General features: G+C 41.1%; 1 protein-coding gene across 4 annotated transcripts; it reads left to right on the forward strand.

Moving 5' to 3' along the window:
* The first annotated feature begins 1,497 nt into the window (after window positions 1-1,497).
* On the forward strand, window positions 1,498-18,669 carry phldb2a (pleckstrin homology-like domain, family B, member 2a). 4 transcript variants are annotated; one of them, XM_034199382.1, is made up of 17 exons: window positions 1,498-1,633; window positions 3,802-3,925; window positions 5,118-6,079; window positions 6,764-7,096; window positions 9,923-10,057; window positions 10,313-10,453; window positions 11,372-11,518; window positions 12,214-12,324; window positions 12,404-12,487; window positions 12,597-12,728; window positions 13,572-13,671; window positions 14,531-14,729; window positions 15,408-15,498; window positions 15,587-15,733; window positions 15,823-16,042; window positions 16,577-16,662; window positions 16,851-18,669. In XM_034199382.1, the coding sequence occupies exons 2-17, from the start codon at window positions 3,871-3,873 to the stop codon at window positions 16,989-16,991; spliced, it is 3,084 nt and encodes a 1,027-aa protein (XP_034055273.1). In that variant the 5' UTR covers window positions 1,498-1,633; window positions 3,802-3,870; the 3' UTR covers window positions 16,992-18,669. The 4 variants fall into 4 exon arrangements, with proteins under 4 accessions (XP_034055273.1, XP_034055275.1, XP_034055276.1 ...); XM_034199384.1 differs by having other exon boundaries at window positions 14,534-14,729; XM_034199385.1 differs by having other exon boundaries at window positions 11,411-11,518.
* The last annotated feature ends 766 nt before the right edge of the window (window positions 18,670-19,435 follow it).

Raw genomic sequence — 19,435 nt, forward strand, 5'->3', positions numbered from 1 at the left:
CCTCCCTGGTTTTTCCACAGCCTTCAGTCAGAATCTCTAGATTCGCTCTACACATGGTTTCATTTTCGCATACACACACAACAGTTTGCAGCAAATAGAGGGGTGTATACTTTCAAATCTTAACTTTTTTTTAAAAAACACACTTTTTGGCAGGAAGTGGAATGACATTCCAGCCCTATAACTGTTAAATCAATGTGTTGGTAATACCGTTTCCCAGTTTTCAAATGAGACCCTCCTGAGATGTATAGGTGTCATTTGACTTTCCTGAATTGTTAAGGAATGAAAGAGTGAGGCTGACAGACGTGTGTATGTGTGTGTGCCTGTGGGTTTTTATGACAAAGACCCCGGCTCTGAGTCTGGAAGTAATCATCTAGTCCAGGCTGCACTCCGCAGCCCCCTCCCTATGATGTAATTGAAGTTGTTTTGCATGAAGGTTCAAGATTTTCAGTGGGATTCAGGGGACTTTTCCAAAGTAATTTTGCATTAATTCTAGTCCCTGAACTTTCTAATGTATCATCTACTTTTTTTCTCTTGTATTAACCACACATGCTGTTTTTCATTGTTGAACATCTATTAGATCAAAGAATGACCCGAATATTAAATATCTTTGGGATTGCTGTATGGGTAGTGTTTCTCAGTGTCTGACTGTGAGGGGCTTCGACTTGGCTTCACAGGGGGAGTGAGGTTGGCTCTGTTTCAAACACAACGATGGGGCCTCCTCCTGCCTCCACATACTGCTGAAACAACAATCTGAGAGTCAACTTTACAACTTTATTGCCTGCTCTTGCTTTTTCCACTATAGAAACCCCACAATGTGGTAAGACTCCTCTGTGTGAGAAAAGGGGAGAGTTTAGTTATTGCACTGTGTGAACAAACAAGCAGACAAGAAAACTGTTGCCATTGTGGACATTATGTGAAGTAAAGAGAGTACAGATCAAGGGTTTAAAGAGAGACATAGAAAATGGAGATCAGAGACAGGTACAGATTCACAGTAAATCACTGAAATCTGTATGCTGTAATATGATATAGTAACAACATGATACTGCAGATTATTGATCATTGTGACATCACTATGTAACATTGCACTTCTTTTGGCTAGTGCTCCAACACATTGTAGGTGATAGGCTAATGGGCGGAACATCTCTAAGTGGTTGACCAATCACAACAGAGCCAGCCAGCCAATCAGAGCAGACTGGGCTCTGGTTTCAGACAGTGGGTGAAAAGAGGTGCTTCAGTACAGGCAGTATGAGAAAAATAAAGAGCTTTTTGAACATTAAAGCTTACATGCCACAGCAGAGGAAATAAATACAAATATGAATCGGAAAGCAAGCGTAATATGTCCTATTTAAGGCTCATCTTGTTGCTCTCTGCACATGAGCAATGTTCTATCTAACCAGGGAGGGGCAGCAGAAGCGCCTGATGCATGCCACACACTCCCCCCCTCCACCCTTTTCACTCTCCTGGGGAGGAGAGTGAGCTAAAAGTTGAGGTGGGAGGGGAAGCAAGGGGAAGGGTCTGCTGTCTGATCCTTTGTCATGGGAAGACTTTAGTTTCTCGTTTCATAAAGAGAGAGGACTCCGCAGCAGCAGACGCGATAAAAAAACACACTATGTGAGTGAGACCGAGAGCAAAGGTTAGTCGATTTTCTTTTTACGCAGAAGTCGATCCACTCACCTCCCTAATGTCCTGGTCGATACTAACAGGGATGCTCCCGGAGGATCACATGGCTGCATTTTGGCTAATTTACACTCATACTTTGTTTATCATACACTGCATGCACAGTTGTTGCTAAATGAAGAGCTGTGAACGTGTGCGTAAAAACACTGAAGAATGTGGAAGTCAGGCAAATGTGTCAAGCTGTTGCACAAGAAAGATGCAAACATGTACAGAAGCATGTCTAGGGAATGGATTGTCAGCTAACATGGTTTTGAGGCTAAGAGGTGTTGGTTCATTTTGCTGTGTCTGAATTGACACGAATAATTCCAAAAAATACTGGATGACAGCCAACAGTGTTTATGAGTCAGTCCGTGTGTTTGTTTGTTGGCTGATTTCTTATGTATCATTTAAAATTGTGTTTTGGATTTTCTGGTGAGACAAATTAAGACACTTCGAGATCTCACCATGGGCTCTGGTTGCTAATTGTACGCCTAATTGACTTTGAAGCTTATTCAGTTTGCATATCTGTGAGGTTTCCCACCATAACAATGTCATTTTGCAACAGCGGTTTGAGGCTGAGGCAAAGTAAAAGTATGTCCTCAGTATTACCACACTTCTTCTCCAAGCCATTCCTCAAACTGTTTACATCTCTCTGTGTTTATATCTGCATTTCCCTGCCGGACTGTTGTCTGGGTGATGCTGTAAAAGCTTTTGCTCCTGACGTGAGGCTGGGGGCTCACTCCCCCTCCCCTTTTTTCAGGAGGTCTGGGGAATGAACTCATGCTGATTGATTGTGTGACTGTAAAAGGATACCTTACTTCCTGGAGGCCCAGCTCTCCAGACAGCAGGAGAAGAAAATCTTGGATCAGTCTTCTCTCTCTTTTTCTGTCTGTGGATTCAGGAAGCAGTCATGTCTGACTGAAAAATCAGACACTGAAAATAACTTTACTCAATCTGAATTTCATGTGTAATGACCTGAGTGCGGGTCTAGGATTTCTTAGTATGTTATATTTCTTTTAAATAGAGGAGTGCCTTTTTCTTGCTGAGGGTTGGAGGCTGTTTTAGTGCTGTTTTGTCATCATTCAATCTTTCTTTGTTTATGATGACCCAATAATAATGTACTCATTATATTTCACAAATCACATCTAAAGTCACAAGAGCCTAAAAGGAAGAATATATTGAACTCATAGGTTAAGGTTTTTAAGATGTGCATTTGGTAGTTGTACTCAAAGATTCAGGATGAAAATGTTGTTTGAATTAGAAAATGCATATTTAAAAGCAATCCCAGTCCAGATTGACCCTGCCTGAACTTTGACTCTGGCAGCTGTCTCAATAAGTCTGAGGGAAAACTTTAAGGAATGGTCATGAGCAGGGTGTTAAACCAAAGATTTAGGTGCAGATTGCTGCTTTTCAGACTTGGTTTTTATTGGAGACGCTGAGCCAGACAGAAAACTTTCCTCTGAATCTGTTTTCCTACTTAGTCTTTGGGAACGTTTTTTTCTCCTCCATTTCTGTTTAAATATGCACATCTGAAATATCTGCTTGAATCGAGGTATTGTTGCAGAGTTGTCAGAGGATACATTTTGGGACCGCAAGTCATGGACTCAACTTCCTGTGATGCTCTTTAAATATGTTGCTGCTGAAAGATGCTGCTAGCTGAAGTTGCAGTAGTATGAGTTAGGGCTGCTCGATTATGGCAAAAATCATTATCTCAATTATTTGGGTCAATAATTGATTATTAAAAACGATTATCCATTTACTTTGAAAACATCCATTTATTGCATTTTTTTTATTTGAACAGTATGTTTTTAATAGTTGATTACTCTGAACTTTAAGTATAATTCAACTGAAAAATCAATACAAAAATAATTTAAAAATAAATAAATAATCGTTTTATTTCGATTGTGTTGTTTTCATAATCGTTGCAAGCCAACATCGTAATTGTGATTAAAATATGATTAATTGAGCAGCCCTAGTATGAGTGTATTCCAAAGTTTGAATTTAACTGATTAAATGGTTACCTATATCATTTATTTGGAATCCAATAGGTAAATTAGGCTAAATTAGTTGTTTACCACTTTTTTTTTTTTACAGGGTTTTCATGTTATGTGATATTCCTCTTGATCCCTCTTTTCTTTCTCTCAGCGAACAAAGCACTAGGGTCCAGCTGAATCCTGCCTCCTCGGTCTGAATCAGAGAAAGGAGGTCAGTGTGATGCACAGCATGCTGCCTCAGAGGAGTGCTGTCTCCACTCTGGGCTACAGCTCAGGTAAGACAACATCCAAAACAAACGTCATTGTTTTCTTTAACTGACATTGATCACTTTATTTAAATCATTAAGTGGTGAAACTCAAACTCATCTACACTTACTGATTATCCATTTCACGTCTTGACTGCATCTCATTAAAGGTCCTTTACAGAGTCAGCGCAATGACAAAACAAATATAATTTCAGCTGGTTTACATGAAAGTCTGGATTAGTTTAAGTGCTTTGTGAAGAAGAAGAAGGTTGATTGAGTAATCTGGATAACTCAGTTATTTTGGCATAAGTCCATGTCCAATTGGACGTCTTAGTTTTAATCACATTTGCATGTTTCGAGCCTATTTCTTCAATGCCTGAAAATGCATGCTAAATAAGGAGAATATCTTTGGAAAGCTGAGGTCACGCTACGGCTAATTTTAATAAAGGGCAAAAGATACTTGATTTTTCGACTGTCTCTCTGAATATATCTCTGTCTGAAACGCTCCATTTTATCATCTGTCTCTTAAAGGCCCCCCTCACAAAAAAGTCCAGTCTATTGTTATTAGTTTGCATGAAAAATATGGTGCAATAGAAGTCCTTTGGGAATGGATGGAAATACACAGATGTCTCTGGTGGTATATTGTAATGTCTAATGTGAGCCACATCTGATTGGCTTGTTGAATCCCCTGTTTTCCTAAGCAGCCCACAAAACTGACTGGGTGGTCTTACTACACAGTTTGTGGCTGGGTTGGCACTCCAGATCCTTAAATGCATGTGCAGAATTGTTTTTTTTATAATGTCTCTTATACTAGGATTGGTTGTGACAAAGGAGTACAGGAGGTAGATATTCTTAAATATCACAACAATGAGTCAGCGTCCAGACAACCATGACTCAGGATTTTGTCCTCAGACTGCTTGCTCAGATATTCGTACTGGGCTGGAAGTGATTTCTCTTGCAGACGAAACTATGCTGCATTCTGGCTAGTCCTGGTCCCATATCATTCTTCCATTTTCAGAAGAACCTTAACCACTGATTGAGCCAGTGTTTGTTTTGGGCTCAGAACTGTATGAGCGTACATTCTTCTCTGGTTTCCCCTCCCCTTACTCAGCACATGAGTGATAGCTCTTCTCTTAGCTGAGCTGGTTACATTAAACCTGACTATTACACAGTCCAAAAAGGGACAGGATTTCATGCTCTGTCAACTCTCTCTTCTCTACAGACTGTGTGAAGATGGAGCACAGCGGCAGTGGCTCGGTGGGGGGGACGTTGCTGAGGGGCTCTCGCTCTAAAGCAGAGCTGCAGGATCTTATGGAGACGCTGCAGCGCAGGAAGAGTGCTCTGGAGGCCAGCCTGAGGGCAGCTGAGTGCAGCCGCAAGTACCTCAGCGTGCCTTCGCCTGTGGGGTCCCAGTCCTCCAGGCCGCTGTCCATCCTCAGCAACACCGACAGGCCCCCCCCTGCCTCCAGAACGCTCTCCTACATGACCAGCAGCAGCGTGCCTCCGTCGCCTCGCCAAGGTGAACGCCAGCTGAGTTCCAACGGCTTTCTCCGACATTCCCACTCCCGCCACCAGTCTCAAGACAGCCTGTTCCTCTCTAACGCAGCCGATGGAAACTCTCTGCTCTCCTCCTACGGGCAGCCCCCACCTCGATCTCCCAGGGTCAAAAGTGGAGCAGCCAGCGTGCCGTCCAGCCCTCGCATGGGTCGCAGGATTTACTCTCAGGGCAAAGCTGGAGGAGACTCCCGGCAGAGGAAGTACTCCACTGGCTCCCTCACCAGCCTGGGGACGCACAGCCGATCTCTTCCACGGCTACACAACGCACCTGACCCCCCTGCGCTGTCACTGCCATCACGACACTCCTCGGAGTCCCACAGAGGGTCAGCGGGGCAGCGGCGCAGTCTCTCCTCCCTGGAGCAGCCGCCAGACGTGACCGTGCCAGCCAGCATGCCCAGCACCTCCAGGAGAGCCAGCCTGGCCTCCTTGAGCTCTTTGGGTGTAGATCTGGACGGGACGGGCTTAGATCTGGGGTTTGGGGAGAGGAGGTTGTCTTTTGGGAAGGGGGGACTGAGTCCTGGACAAAGGGTGGGCAGCATTAGCTCTCTGAATGGCAAAGAGGATCTGAGAGACTATCACCTGCATCAGAGAGATGAACGACTCAGGGAGCAGAAAGTTCAGAGATTGGTGAGTTTGTGTTTGAACCTTATTCCTTCTTAACACCATTTTGCACAATGTCAGATACAAGTTAAATAACTAAAACGCTGTGAAATAATGAAGCATGGACAGAGGTGGGAAGTAGTGGAGTACAAATACTTCGTTAATGTACTTACTGTACATTTGTAAATTGTTCTGGTATCAGTACTTTACTCCACTACTTATTTTGACTTTTACTTCTTACATTTTTAACACAAATACCTGTACTTTCTACTTCTTACATTTTCAAAACAGGTTTGTTACCTTAGTTTTAATCTGCATTTAGTGGCGTGATCATTATTATCTAGAGTCATTGCATGCCTATTGATATTAAAAACGATACGTGTGCCCATCATTTCCTGGTCTTCTCTAAAGAAGAGGGACCAATTAAAACGTTGTCATGTTGCCGTTGTTCAGCATCGAAACATTCCTTAGCTAACAATGACATTATTGTTCTGTTAATATAAAGTGAGGTCAGTTACTCTATAAAACAATTGATAGTTATGGGTACTTTTTACTGAAGTACATTTCGAAGCCCATACTTGTTTACTTTTACTTGAGTAAAGAAGTTTAGTCAGTACTTCTAGTATTTTGAAACACGAGTATCTGTACTTCTACTTGAGTAAAGGATGTGTGTACTTTTGCCATCTCTGAGTTTGGATCCCCTGCTTACAGGAGTGCCAGCGTCTAGAGACCATCTTAAACCTGTGCACCGGGTTCGGCCATGTGGAGAGAGAGCCGGCGGGATCAGCTGTTTCTGACTTGCAGAAGATCAATAAGGAGTTGGAGAAGCTGCAGGTGTCCGACGATGAGTCTGTGTTTTCCGACTCTCCCAGCAGCCCGGCTCCAGAGAGCGGCTTCGGAGCCAAAACCAGAGACTTCCAGCTGTCCGAGGAGCAGCCGGTCAGCCAGCGTCAGCAGAGCGTCTACAGAGATGCCCGGGCCCACTCTCCTGCCGTCAGCCTGCACAGCAGCGCCCCCTCACCTTCCACCCACCATAGAGCCAAGGTCAGCTTTTAAATCCAAATGTATCCTCCTGACAGACCCTCTTAAATATCATGTCAGAAGGGTTGGGTTGAATATTTACAAATTATAAGGGATAAGGAATTAAATCAAATGCCAGTAAATCATCAACAACAACAAAATCACAATTTTATTACCAGAACTAGTTTATTGAAATTGGACCATTGTATTATAGAGAAACAATCTGGTAAATTCAATCTTATTACCAAAATCAGAAATCAAAGCTTGAAACAGATGAAAAAAGGGAAAATCCCTGAAACTCAATTTTCTTTCAATTCCATTGTTTCTAAACTGAATTAACTCCCAAGAGCCCTTTTTAACTTTTAAGGTGGTCTGCATGATATCATTTTCAAATAAGCTGATTTCCTGTTAGTTTTTGTACGTTGAATACAATTATGCTAATTATTCAATTGGCCTGCAGACACAGATAGCTATGTTAATAATAATGTTAAGCTAATAAACCTAAACTGCTGAGAAATTAGCTACGAGTTAGCAAACATTTACTAACGCTGGTGAGGCTAGTGTAGAACGTTTTTCTTTTGAGTGATGAAAAAAAAAGGTAACCGCAGTAAAATAAAGAGGCAAAAAAGCTACAGAAGCTTCACATTTCTCACTACAAGAGGCATCATTAACATTGCTAGTATTATGGGATATTCTTGATATTTGAAAAGAGGCGTTGTATCGTATTGTACACAGGTATTGTGTGTTTTTTATTGCTGGATGGATTTTTATGTTTTTATGTGAACCTCCCTTAGCTAATTGGATACTGTGCATATCGCAGAAATGTGGACAGTATGGCAATAGATTAGGTTTAACCATTAAGTGCAATCATCTGATTCCAGTTAGCTGCCTTGGATTCAGCGTCCTGTTATTGGACATGCTGGCTCACTGTCACACTGTCCTGGGTTAGTGGGATGCTTAAATAGAGCGAGCCATCGTTAGTGTTATTAGTAACACCTGTGCTTCTCCTACTAAGTCCCAATGCCTGCTTTGAAAAAGGACTGTTAAGGACACAAGGTAAAGTGTCTGATAAGGCTGCATCACCTGGACTGAATGCTTTTGATAAAGAAAGGAACATCTGCTCCCTATTTGTTTTCTTCACCCTTTCTCAGTTATTTCCTGCTACTGACGGGTGAGTGAGTGAAGGGAGGACCAAGTTGTAGTGATGACTAACGGGACACACCCCTCCCCAGGAATGCAGTTTATTCTGACTGCTGATAGCTTGTTGATCTTTGTTTGTTTACCTTTGATAGTATCAGGGTACATGTTTCCATTTGCCTTGGCGCATTTATACAGAGCGCCATTTCAAAATCTAGTAGGCTACTGGTTATGTGAACTATGATGGGAATGTCAGTACAATTATGTTTAAGACATAAAGACCATGTATATATTAGTGCGGACATTTTACCCGAATCTTTGATGGGTTATTTTGGTGGTTGAATTTAGTGTGTCTCTTCCACACTCCCAGTATTATTCAACACATAAACTCTTTTCAATGACGCAGATTCCTCACAATCTTTTGGCTTTTAGTCTGAAGTTTATACAGTAACTGTGTGCAGTCTGCAGTTTGCACATTTCCTGTTTATGTGGGCTGCTTAGACTCATAAACATTGAAATCACAGTTGCACAAGCCCTCATAGCTTTGATGTGACTACAATTTGACCTCATCGCTTCTATTATCAACTATTTTTGTTTTAAAGAAGGAAGTATTTTTACATAAGCAGCATTTATGAAGATACATGTATTTAATGTATGAAATACTGTGTGTTTAGTTTCCAGGGACGCCCCCTCTCAGTCCTAGTGCCGCTGAGTTACTGTCTCTGTAAAAGCTTTTCCACTCTACAGCGGTAACAGCCTAATGGTGTGTCTGGTTCTAATGAAGAAGTCCTAGGTTTGTTTCAGCACTCAGCCATTCAAACTGGGGGGAACAGGAAATGACTCTATCCCAAGGAGAATTAGTGTGCGCATGTGTGTGTGCATGTATGCTCAACTATGTGCGGCTGTGTGTGTGTGAGTGGAAGAATGCTAGTGTATATGCATGGAAACGCATGCATTTTTCCAGATGTTTGAATGGATGAAGACCTTGTGAAAATGAGATTGCAGTGGACACATTTACGCAGGTATTAAACCAATACTTTTTTTATGTGGAAGACACAACCTTCAATCAGGTTATTAGAAATTAGAGACAATCTTTCCTGCAATGTGTCAATTTGGACAGAGGTTTACAGACTCCAAATCCCTCTCTCCTCCACCATCTGCATTCCTCAGAGCAGTGTCTGCAGAAGGAAAGAGCGCTCACATCCCCCCAGGGAAACTATAAATCTTTGAGCTACTGGCCACATGAGGCTGTGACCATTAAAACAATCCTTCTGACTCTTAAAAGAAAGAATACCTGAAAATTCAGGATCTCTTAAATGTACCCACGTATGGGTATGAATGAATGTGTGTGGGATGTTGGTAGACGATGAAATATGTGGGAGTGTTCTGGCGTGACTGGCAGTGCAGTGCACTGATAGAGATTTCCATTACACCAAGTAGAAAACAACCCTGCCCCTGCTGTCAGCAATCCAGCTTCGGATGAGTTAAAACAGCAGCTGCCGAGTCTTATTCAGAAAAACTGATGCAAATTAGTTTAACAACACATGGTGTGGAAAATGTTATACAAAGTATTCTCATCAAATTCGCAGAAGCTTATTCCCCACTAACTTCATGTGTTGTGATTTTTTTTTTTTAATACAACAATATGTTTTTTGTGGTATATGCAAGCCTCCTCTACAGCCAAGTATTGATGCGTTCCTGATGTCACTGCAGGCCCTGGAGAGCGTGCAGCTGAAACAGGAAGTAACGCAAATAGAGGAAGAGAGGATCCAAGTCCTGAACAACATGGAGGAGCTGGAGCAGAAGATCAAAGACCTGGAGAACCAGATGGAGGAGTCTGTCCGAGAGGTAGAAAGCTGACAGCTGGACAGCTCAGTAGTGTTTGTTCTTTTAAAGTGTGAGACAAACTAATGAATTACTGAAAACTTGAGCGCATTTAACATTTATCTCACAAGCTCATCCCAGTAAAGAACATTAAAGTGGATGAAATAATCATCCGTTTTGCTCTTTTGTTTGTATGATTCTGTCTGATTAGCTTATTAAGTTTGTCTTACAATTGACAATATGTTTTGAAGACAGTTTGTTTTGCCCTTGTTCCTGCAGATGGAGGTGGAGTGTGCTCTGCTGGAGGGGGAACAAGAGTCTGAGATGGCCCAGCTGCAGAGGGATAAAGAGGTCCTGGACACACTTCTTAAGAAGAAGATTTCTTGTACTGAGAACACTAACCACAAGGAGAAATCACAGGTAAAAACATGTCAAATGATCAAGCCATGATACGTCTTTGGCAGATGTACAGTAATGTGTGGACACGGGTTCACAGAGACTTAACAAACTCTGAGATCCGTTCAGTTCAACCACAGCTTCCTCTAACATGGGTCCAGTTACATTTCCTTTGGAACCAAACAAACACATTAGGTTTCCAAGAGGGTTCATCACAAATGGGATCTACAAAGCAGCTTAAAAGTTCATCTAAAGACCCTCTACTAAAACAGTCCATGTGTGCAACAGAACAAATGGCTAAAATGTAAAGGCATCTCCAAAGAAAGTAATACAACATTGTTTCCTGCATATGCTGTAGATTCAGATTCAGACAGTCTCATTCTTGTGTTACTCCTCTAGGCAGAACGCCTAAACTAACTCAACCGCACCACTTCTTTCAAGGATTAGCTCATGTTAGCAGTGAGCACCGTCCCGCCTGTATTTTTATTTTCCTTCAAAACGAGTTTCTTGGTGCCTTTATTATCCTCTTGACCTTGTTCTTTGTAATCCAAGATCCCTTCCTTTACGTCCAGTCTCACCTTCAAAACTTAGTTTTTGCCTTGGTGTCCCTGGTTCCCACATTTGGTTAGGGGCCCAAATAGGTACCATGTGTAAAAGAGGTTGTTAGCGCATCTGCCTTAGATTTGGTGGAAATAAAAAATAACCTGAAACCTGTAATCATACGCAAGAAAACACAACACTTATTACATTGTGAAAAGTAGGAAAACTCTTACATGTTTTTTGCATTGAATAATATGTCATAAAACACCCAAACTGTGTCCATTCATGTATTTCCATAAAGTGTGATCCTTGTGCCCAGAGCAGATCCAACACAGCGTGTCCTCATCTATTTATGTAGCTTCAGATTGTTATATTTGTGTGTGCTTCTGTGCTGTTTATCAGGGTTCTGCAGAGCAGATTAAAAGTTTGGAGGATTTGGAGTTTCAGAAGCTGGAGAGAGAAATTAATCAGCACGAGGAAAAAGAAAGTCCGAGCCAGGAGCTGCTGCGCGAGATCGCCGAGCATCAGCGTCTGACTGTAACACGCAAGGTACGGCCACGGAGGTTTCAAGAGTGCGCATGAAGCATGTTTACTTTGCAGGCAGGGCTGGCACCGCATCACTTTGAAATGTCTTACAGTACTTTAACGCTGAAATATCATCAGTACGATTTCTACTAGGCATTTGTTGGAGTACGATTGCAGATTAGTGTCCATAAAGTAGCCACATCTGAAATGTGTGCTGTTTTCTGGTGGTGGACCAATTGTTATATGTATTTTAAAAAGTGCAGGCTTTTAGCTACTTTGAAGTTTCTATTTGTTGCAACAAAATAAAAGATCTGTTCAAGCCTTCAAGTTTTATGGTAATCATTGAAATTGTTCTTTTTTGAGGGCTTTGTTCAATTACTACATTGTGGTTTGTTGTGATTGATCTTACTACAGGTTGTGCATGAAAATAAAGCTGCAAAAAAGCATGAACTAATTACAAGAAACTGCAATGGTAAGCATGACATATTATTCATATAGCACTAAAGACAAAGAATACATAGATTTTCCAACAGCGGTAATTCTGTGGAAAGGGGGAAGAAACAGGATGAGAATAAATGTTTTTCCCATCCTAAAAGGAGGATTTTCTCTTTCTCTCTCTGCTGCCGCTTCCTAACATAAGTCTCATGTGAAACCTTACTGTGCTCTTATTAAGTTGCAGGATAGTGTGACATGGTGAAACTATGCTTTTTATGTCACAGGAAAGAATCATGACACTGAAGAAACAGTCCTCACAGATCACCTTGCAGGCTCAGCAAGAAAGAGAGCACTTCCATAGAGAGAAGAACAATTTGATCATCATGCTTCAAAAGGTAAGAACATTTTTGATTATGATGATAAAGTACATGCATTCATGAAATCTACTTGAAGGTCTTATCCTGATGTCTGCAGGAGCGAGAGAAACTGGCGTCTTTGGAAGGGAAGTATGCAGAGCTGTCGGAGGGGCAGGCATTCACTAACAACTCCATCAAAGAGGCAAGTTACAGCTTTAATAGAACTTCGTATTTCCACCAGCCGAGTGCTCCTCTGGCACATAGTCTATTTTATTTTTTATCTCATCTTGTTCTTTGTGATTCCTCTGTAGCACTCCCTGAAGGATAGAAGAAGAAGTAACAAAGAAAACTCTTCCCACCCGAGTGACAGCCTACCTCATAAGAGGAGCCAGCAGCTCCTCACCGCTTACGGCAGATCCCTCGGACGCACGCTTCCTCCTAAGGTCTTTGCCTAATTCCTCAAAAGCTATCATTAAAGGTCACAGAAATATTAGTATTTTTCTCATTTAAAGATCCCCAATCATACAGTTTTTCATCAATATATTATAGGTATCAGATATATACAAAACATGTCTCTGAAGTGTTTGGCTCCAAACACCAAACGGATCATTGCAGCATCCCATAATCCCCCCTGTTTCAAAAGTCCTGATTCTCTGTTACTTTAGATGAAAATAAGGAGCCACTCCCCACGCCCCTCTGAGAGATATTTGGTTAAAAAGAACACAATGGTGCTCTAGGAGGAGATTCAGGTGATAAGGACGGGGGGGTTACCTTGGTTGGTGATTGGCTAATGGTTACACAAGACAAAAAAACATTATGACATCATAAAGTGGCCAAAATCTGATCAGCTCATTTTCAGACAGGTTTTCATAGAAATTGATCAGGACAAAAAGAGAGTGAATCTTTTTTCCTGAAACTTTCAGAATCTTTTTACACGGAGGGCAGGACACATGTTTATGTATAAGAGACATGAAGAAGTGGATTTTTCACAATAGGTGAACTTTAAAGCATTTTCTAATTTAACGGTAAAGGCCTTACAGGAAGAATCACCCGGATTGAAAAACTGTTTTGATATAATGATGCTCATTCTAGTTCTGGACTGCAGGAGAGGGGATTTCATTGCCTTCACTTTTTGTATAAGGAAAGACTTGTCCCTAGAAAGGTATCAACCCAAACTCTCAGAAATGCACAGTTTCTGTCTGTTTCATCATTAAAATACTTTGTAGTGGCGTGATGGTTGTCCTGCCTGATCCTGAACAGCATGTGTGCTGCTGTTTCCTCTTCAGGCCCACTTGCCTCTGTCCCAAAGCTCCAGCTGTGGCAGCGTCGTCCCACCGGGCTTCAGCTTCTCCCCCCGGGACCTGAACACTCGCCGCCCGCCCAAGAGTGAGTCAGAGGACCGGACTGTCGTGTCTCGTCTGCCTCAAATCTACACTGAATGACCAGCTTTGACCCTCAGGCGTTACACATGTAGGACAGGAGATGTTTAACTGATGCATTCATCTGGGGCGACGGGAGCCACATTTAGTTCAAATCTGATATCAAAGACTACATTTCTGTCTTAACACAACGGAGGAAAAGAGAGAGGGTTTTGTTTTCTGACACTTTGTGAGTTCCCTGGGACACATATGTATGCATAAAAGACATACAAAAGTGCATTTTGCATGATAGGAGACCTTTAACACAAATACTGTGCATTAGCTGTTTGTGATTTACAGCAAAATATATGCTTTTCTTTAAACGTGGAACAAAAACAAAGTATCTTAATGGCATTGGATGTGTGTGATAAGGTTTTGAGAAACTTGTTTCACAATTAACATTTGATCATAAATGATCACTCATTAAAATACTGTGATGTTGAATGCTATACATAACATTTGACAAACTACTCGGCATAATAAAGTAGAAAGGTCTTTGAAAATGCAATACAAAGAAGGCATAGTATGGTTTGTCAAGATAAAATGTTAGTAAGGTTTGTCTTTAGAAATGTAATTTAAAAAAGTCACAGTAATGTTTAAAGCCAAAGTAAAGTAATCTTTTTGGAAGATTTCAATTCCACATTTCTCCCCCTATCTTTATCCTTTTCTATTTACTTTAATCAGTGTACCTTGAATAGTGATTGCAAGATGTAATGGCACCTGGCTCACTAGTTAACAAACTGCAGGCCTTTTGATGTGATTTAACATTACATCATGCAGGCTGAAGGGTATTTCCATGTTCTTACTGTGCACTTTTCTTCCGTCAGCAGACAACAGCCATGCACACATGAATGAAGAGCGGCAGAGAAGAAGTGATTACTGCAGCAGGCTGATCTCAGAGCCCGGCGTGTTTTTGGACTCCTTCTCCTACCAGGACACCAGCCTGACCTCAGACACCGTCAGTGTGGACAGCTCCGACAGCATGGAGACCAGCTTCTCCGCCTGCTCCCCCGACAACATCTCCAGGTCAGAGGAAAGCGCCATGATGTACACATAAAAGGTTACTTTGAAAAGTTTAGACTGAGCAAATATAAAAGGAGAGTGGTATTTTTAGAAGATAAGTTTGAGCCTGTCAGAGACAATCAGGAGATGTTCTTAGAAAGACATCCAGCTCTCCCCACGCTTTCTCACAGTTACATAAACATCAGCAAATGTAATAACAGCCCCTTTTGTATCTACTGTTTTGTGTTTTAGGGGCTTACAAGTTTCTTATCATGAAATAATTTTCTTTATTTTTGTTTGTTGCAGTATATTTATCACATCACAAACAGTAGTGTATTCCCCCTTAATCAGATACATGTAATTAAGGTCTGAGACCTTTTCTTACTATTTTGATATCCTCATCATGACAAATAGGATATTCTTTATCCTCTAAGCAGGGACAGAAAAGGGCTTCCATACCGGTCTAAGCCTATTATGGGGTTTCATCTTATGCCGTTGCCATGGCGACACATCATCCGCCATAAAACACAATGTTTATGTTACTGCTGTAACTCCCATGTCCATTGTCCGTTCGGACCGAGACTTCACATGTTTGCTAACGACCGAGTCCGGGAAAACATCTGCGTGACATCGACCTGCGGACAATCGTCGAAGAGCTGCTCATCGCTCGCAGCTTCAAATATTGTTATTTTTCCCCATTAGTGCCAGTATGTCCAACATGGCAAAGCTGGAGGAGATGGAGCGATTACTGCGAGAGGCCCAGGCTGAAAAGCACAGGCTCCTTGAGCATCGGGTAATGTGCATTCATAACCCAAACCTGCTGTGTATTTGGATGTGTGTGTGTCTTTATGGATGTAATTTACACTATGTGGCATGTGCAGGAGCGTGAGATGGAGATGCGCAGTCATGCTCTGGAGGAAGAGCGAAGAAGAAGAGAGGAACTGGAGAAACGTTTGCAGGAGGAGACGAGCAGGAGGCAGAAACTGGTCGAGAGAGAGGTGAAGCTCAGGGAGAAACAAAGATCACAGGTATACACAATAACTGACAGGAAGATGTTGAAGTCTGATGTGTTTTTTTTCACCATAAACAAAATCTAAATTAATTGCTTTTCCCATAGTCTCGGCTGTTGACCCGCTACCTCCCTATGAGGAAAGACGACTTTGATCTTCACGGTCACATTGAGGCAGCTGGACACAACCCAGACGCCTGCTTCCATCTGGCCATCACTGATAAAACCTGCCGAGGCTTCCTGGTTAAAATGGGCGGCAAGATCAAGACCTGGAAGAAACGCTGGTTTGTTTTCGACCAGAATCGCAGGACTCTCACATACTATTCAGGTGAGTTACCCTCATTTTGGGGTTTCCCTTGTAGTGTGTCATAGAGAATGGTGTGCATGTAAATGCTCTCAAAAGCTAAAATCCCCAAGTTCCCTCCAGAAGGAGTTTCTCTCCCACACCCCCCCTACCACTGTAAAATAGGGATAAATCAGTATATAACTCACACACTTTTATTGGCTAGCGCTCCAACACATTGTACGTGGGGCGGGACATCTCTAAGCAGTTGACCAATCACAACAGTGCAGGCCAGCTAACCAATCAGAGCAGACAGGCTCTGGTTTCAGACAGAGGGTGAAAAGAGGTGCTGCAGCACAGGCAGCATGAGCTTTTTGAACATTAAAGCATGTAAACATGTCACAGTAGAGACACTACATACAAATATATAAACCTGAAAATGTGCACAATTGAGGCCCTTTAACTTAACTCAAAGTTTAAGATGTGAAACTGCAACAGTGATGTCACCCTTAAGCTATGCAAGGATACTCTTACGGCCGAGCTTTGATCTCCGTTGTGTTTATATTCCTCCGCTTGCAGACAAACATGAGACCAAGATAAAAGGAGTCATTTACTTTCAAGCCATAGAGGAGGTGTACTACGACCATTTGAAGAACGCACACAAAGTAAGTGTGTACACGTCTGTGGCTTATTCTACACATGCCTCATTTTATTTCAACAATGTTGACATCTGTTTATCCTCTGCTTCTCTCCCTCCATTTGTTTTTTCCCCACACATGCGTCACCTCACCCCTCTACCCTCCTATTCTTCCTTCACTTTTTTCTCAACATTACATTCACTTCCACACCCAAGAGCCCCAACCCTTCGCTGACGTTCTGCCTGAAGACCCATGATCGGGTGTACTATATGGTGGCCCCGTCACCTGAGGCCATGCGTATCTGGATGGATGTCATGGTTACGGGTGCTGAAGGACACATGCATTTCATGGTGTAACAGATCACAACAAATGTTCACGGCACTACATTTCCTCTGTAAACAGTGTGTCAGCATACTGGGAAAAGCGAGTGAGATTGATGTTCATCAGGTCAAAAAAACAACAACTTCTGTTTACACTTGTATTCATTGTAACCTACAGCCTATGCTTTATAATTGATATACAGGTTTCATAATTAAGCTATTTAGACATTTTTGTTGTTGTTTGATGTAGCATGAGGCCAAAGCGTCACTAAATCTTGCACCATTTTACTAATAACATTTTCCAACTTTATCATTCCTCAAAATCTCTGCTTGTCTCATGCTCTCAATGTTATGTTTGCCCTATTTCAGTCCAAACTTGATCAGGGAAGCATCTAAACACAACTTCTTCTTCACTTCCTAACTGCGGTACATACTAACTGCGGTACATACTGTTGTCTATAACAGATGCCTGTCTGCGAAACAGCTTCCAATAATCTAGTATTTCCCAAACTAAGTGTCTGGAATGTTAAAAGCAGAGTTTAAATTGTACCTTTTTGTTTCTTTGCCTTCTTTTTCTTCATTCCTTTCTCCTTCTGGTTGGACGCCAGGCTCTTCACAACCTTTTCTATCTGTATCAGTGTTTGCAAAAATGCACATTTTTATTTCAACTCAGATTTAATATTACTATATTGTTCACAATATTCAATGTAATTAGTGCGAGTATTATTTCATATTTCTAACTCGAGCATGGTACTGCTGCTGCCAGATGCCAAGCATAAGATGGTCTTGACTGCTTATTTAAAGTAGGGCTGAATGTCCACCATCAGTATTCCTTACATGTCTCTTTGCTTCACTTTCTTTCCAATGAGTCCTAATTTGGTTTTACGACTCATATTTGCATACTAATGAATGAGTGAAAATTACAGGCACTTTTTGTAATTAATTATTAGTAAATGTTGGCAAATAGTCTACTTATAACAGTAGATATCTGCATAGATCACATTGGTTCTGTGTTCATGCCTATCATGGTGCAGCTAGCTCCCTCTATCTATAGTAGAGGCTGCAGGCCTGATATGATGAAGCCATGTTGTTCAGTAGGGATGCTGTTTGTACTGCGTCACCCATGTTATTCTCAAGAATATAATTCAGTATTTTCACCAGCAGAGGTCCTCAGTGCAGAGTTATTATTGCACTTAAATGACGTAATGCCCTGGCTGGCAGGGCCGTACTTCATAGTCATCCATATTCCTGAATGCTTATCAAATATGTGCGTCTATAAGCACATGCATATCCAGCTTAATATTTGCTTTTTGTAAGCGAATTAGAAATCATCATGTTCAGGATCTTGAACACGCATGAATGTTTTAATAACTATTTCAAAAATGTTGTTTTGAGTGTTTTATAAAAAGCCATATGTTTGATCTCTATTCTTTGACAATTTGCAACGGACTGACTCCATTTGATAATGAAAGAGAGCTTTTAATAGCATGTGACACCCTGTTGGTGTTCACACTGCAGAGTGCAGATGAGGCTGACGATGAAGCAGATGTGTTGTTGCCTTTTCTCAGTGAAGAGTAGTATCTGTAATGTTATCTCATCTGCTATCTGTCGTCCGATGTATGACCCTGAAACGAGACAGTTTATTGCATTTATATATGTTTTTAATAAATATACTATTTGATAATTTTATATAAACAATGGTAATTTTTGTCAAGCCCATGGTACCGTTTTTTATATTTCAATATGAACAAGAATAAATAATTTTGATTATTAACCATATTTGTGCAATGATATGAATATGAACATTACAAGGTTTGATATTGTTTTCAAACATGTTTAACAGTGAGGGATAAATTGGCTCTTGCTTTGATAAAGTGTATTTTGGAGTATGGAAAATAAGCTTTTTAAATCTCAACATGGTAAGACGATGTGTTATCCCATGGATATTGAGTCCCATGTTACTATTTTCACGCTGTTAAGTAGTGTATCATCAAGGTAATCTATGGCCTTATTTTATAGATCTGAACAATGCCCCTGTAGTGAAGCTCAACCAGATCCTTAAACCTTTTATAGGACCTTTCATTTGTTTAATAATAGCCGCGATAACAGGCAATATCACCATGACATTTTTTGCTAATTCATTACCTTCCAGCATATCTGAATCATTTCTAAAATGTCTTGGAAACTTAAAAAATAAAATGTTCTATGAATGTTATCTTTAGCATCCAAGAAGTTCACTGTGTGTCTGGTTTAGCTCAGGTCAATGCACAACCAGCAACGTTTGGAAGTTAATTAATAATCATTGTATAATGTGTCTCAACATTACATTGCATTTAGGTGACGCTTTTATCCAAAGCGACTTACAATAAGTGAACATTACAGTGAACTATTAACATCTTAATTGTTATAATTCAGTATAATAATAAAAAATGGTATATGGTGTAAAACGGGTTTTATTAGCATGTATACTGTGAGTGTGC

This window comes from Gymnodraco acuticeps, unplaced genomic scaffold (assembly GCF_902827175.1).
Source record: "Gymnodraco acuticeps unplaced genomic scaffold, fGymAcu1.1, whole genome shotgun sequence".
Classification (NCBI taxonomy): Eukaryota; Metazoa; Chordata; class Actinopteri; order Perciformes; family Bathydraconidae; genus Gymnodraco; species Gymnodraco acuticeps.

What these genes read in the sequence shown, in the direction of transcription:
- phldb2a (XM_034199382.1), top strand. Translation starts at nt 3,871, where the DNA reads ATGCACAGCATGCTGCCTCAGAGGAGTGCTGTCTCCACTCTGGGCTAC. An exon ending in CCACCCACCATAGAGCCAAG is followed by an intron (nt 7,097 to 9,922) that starts GTCAGCTTTTAA and finishes ATGTCACTGCAG; the next exon opens with GCCCTGGAGAGCGTGCAGCT. An exon ending in CACTCGCCGCCCGCCCAAGA is followed by an intron (nt 13,672 to 14,530) that starts GTGAGTCAGAGG and finishes TTCTTCCGTCAG; the next exon opens with CAGACAACAGCCATGCACAC.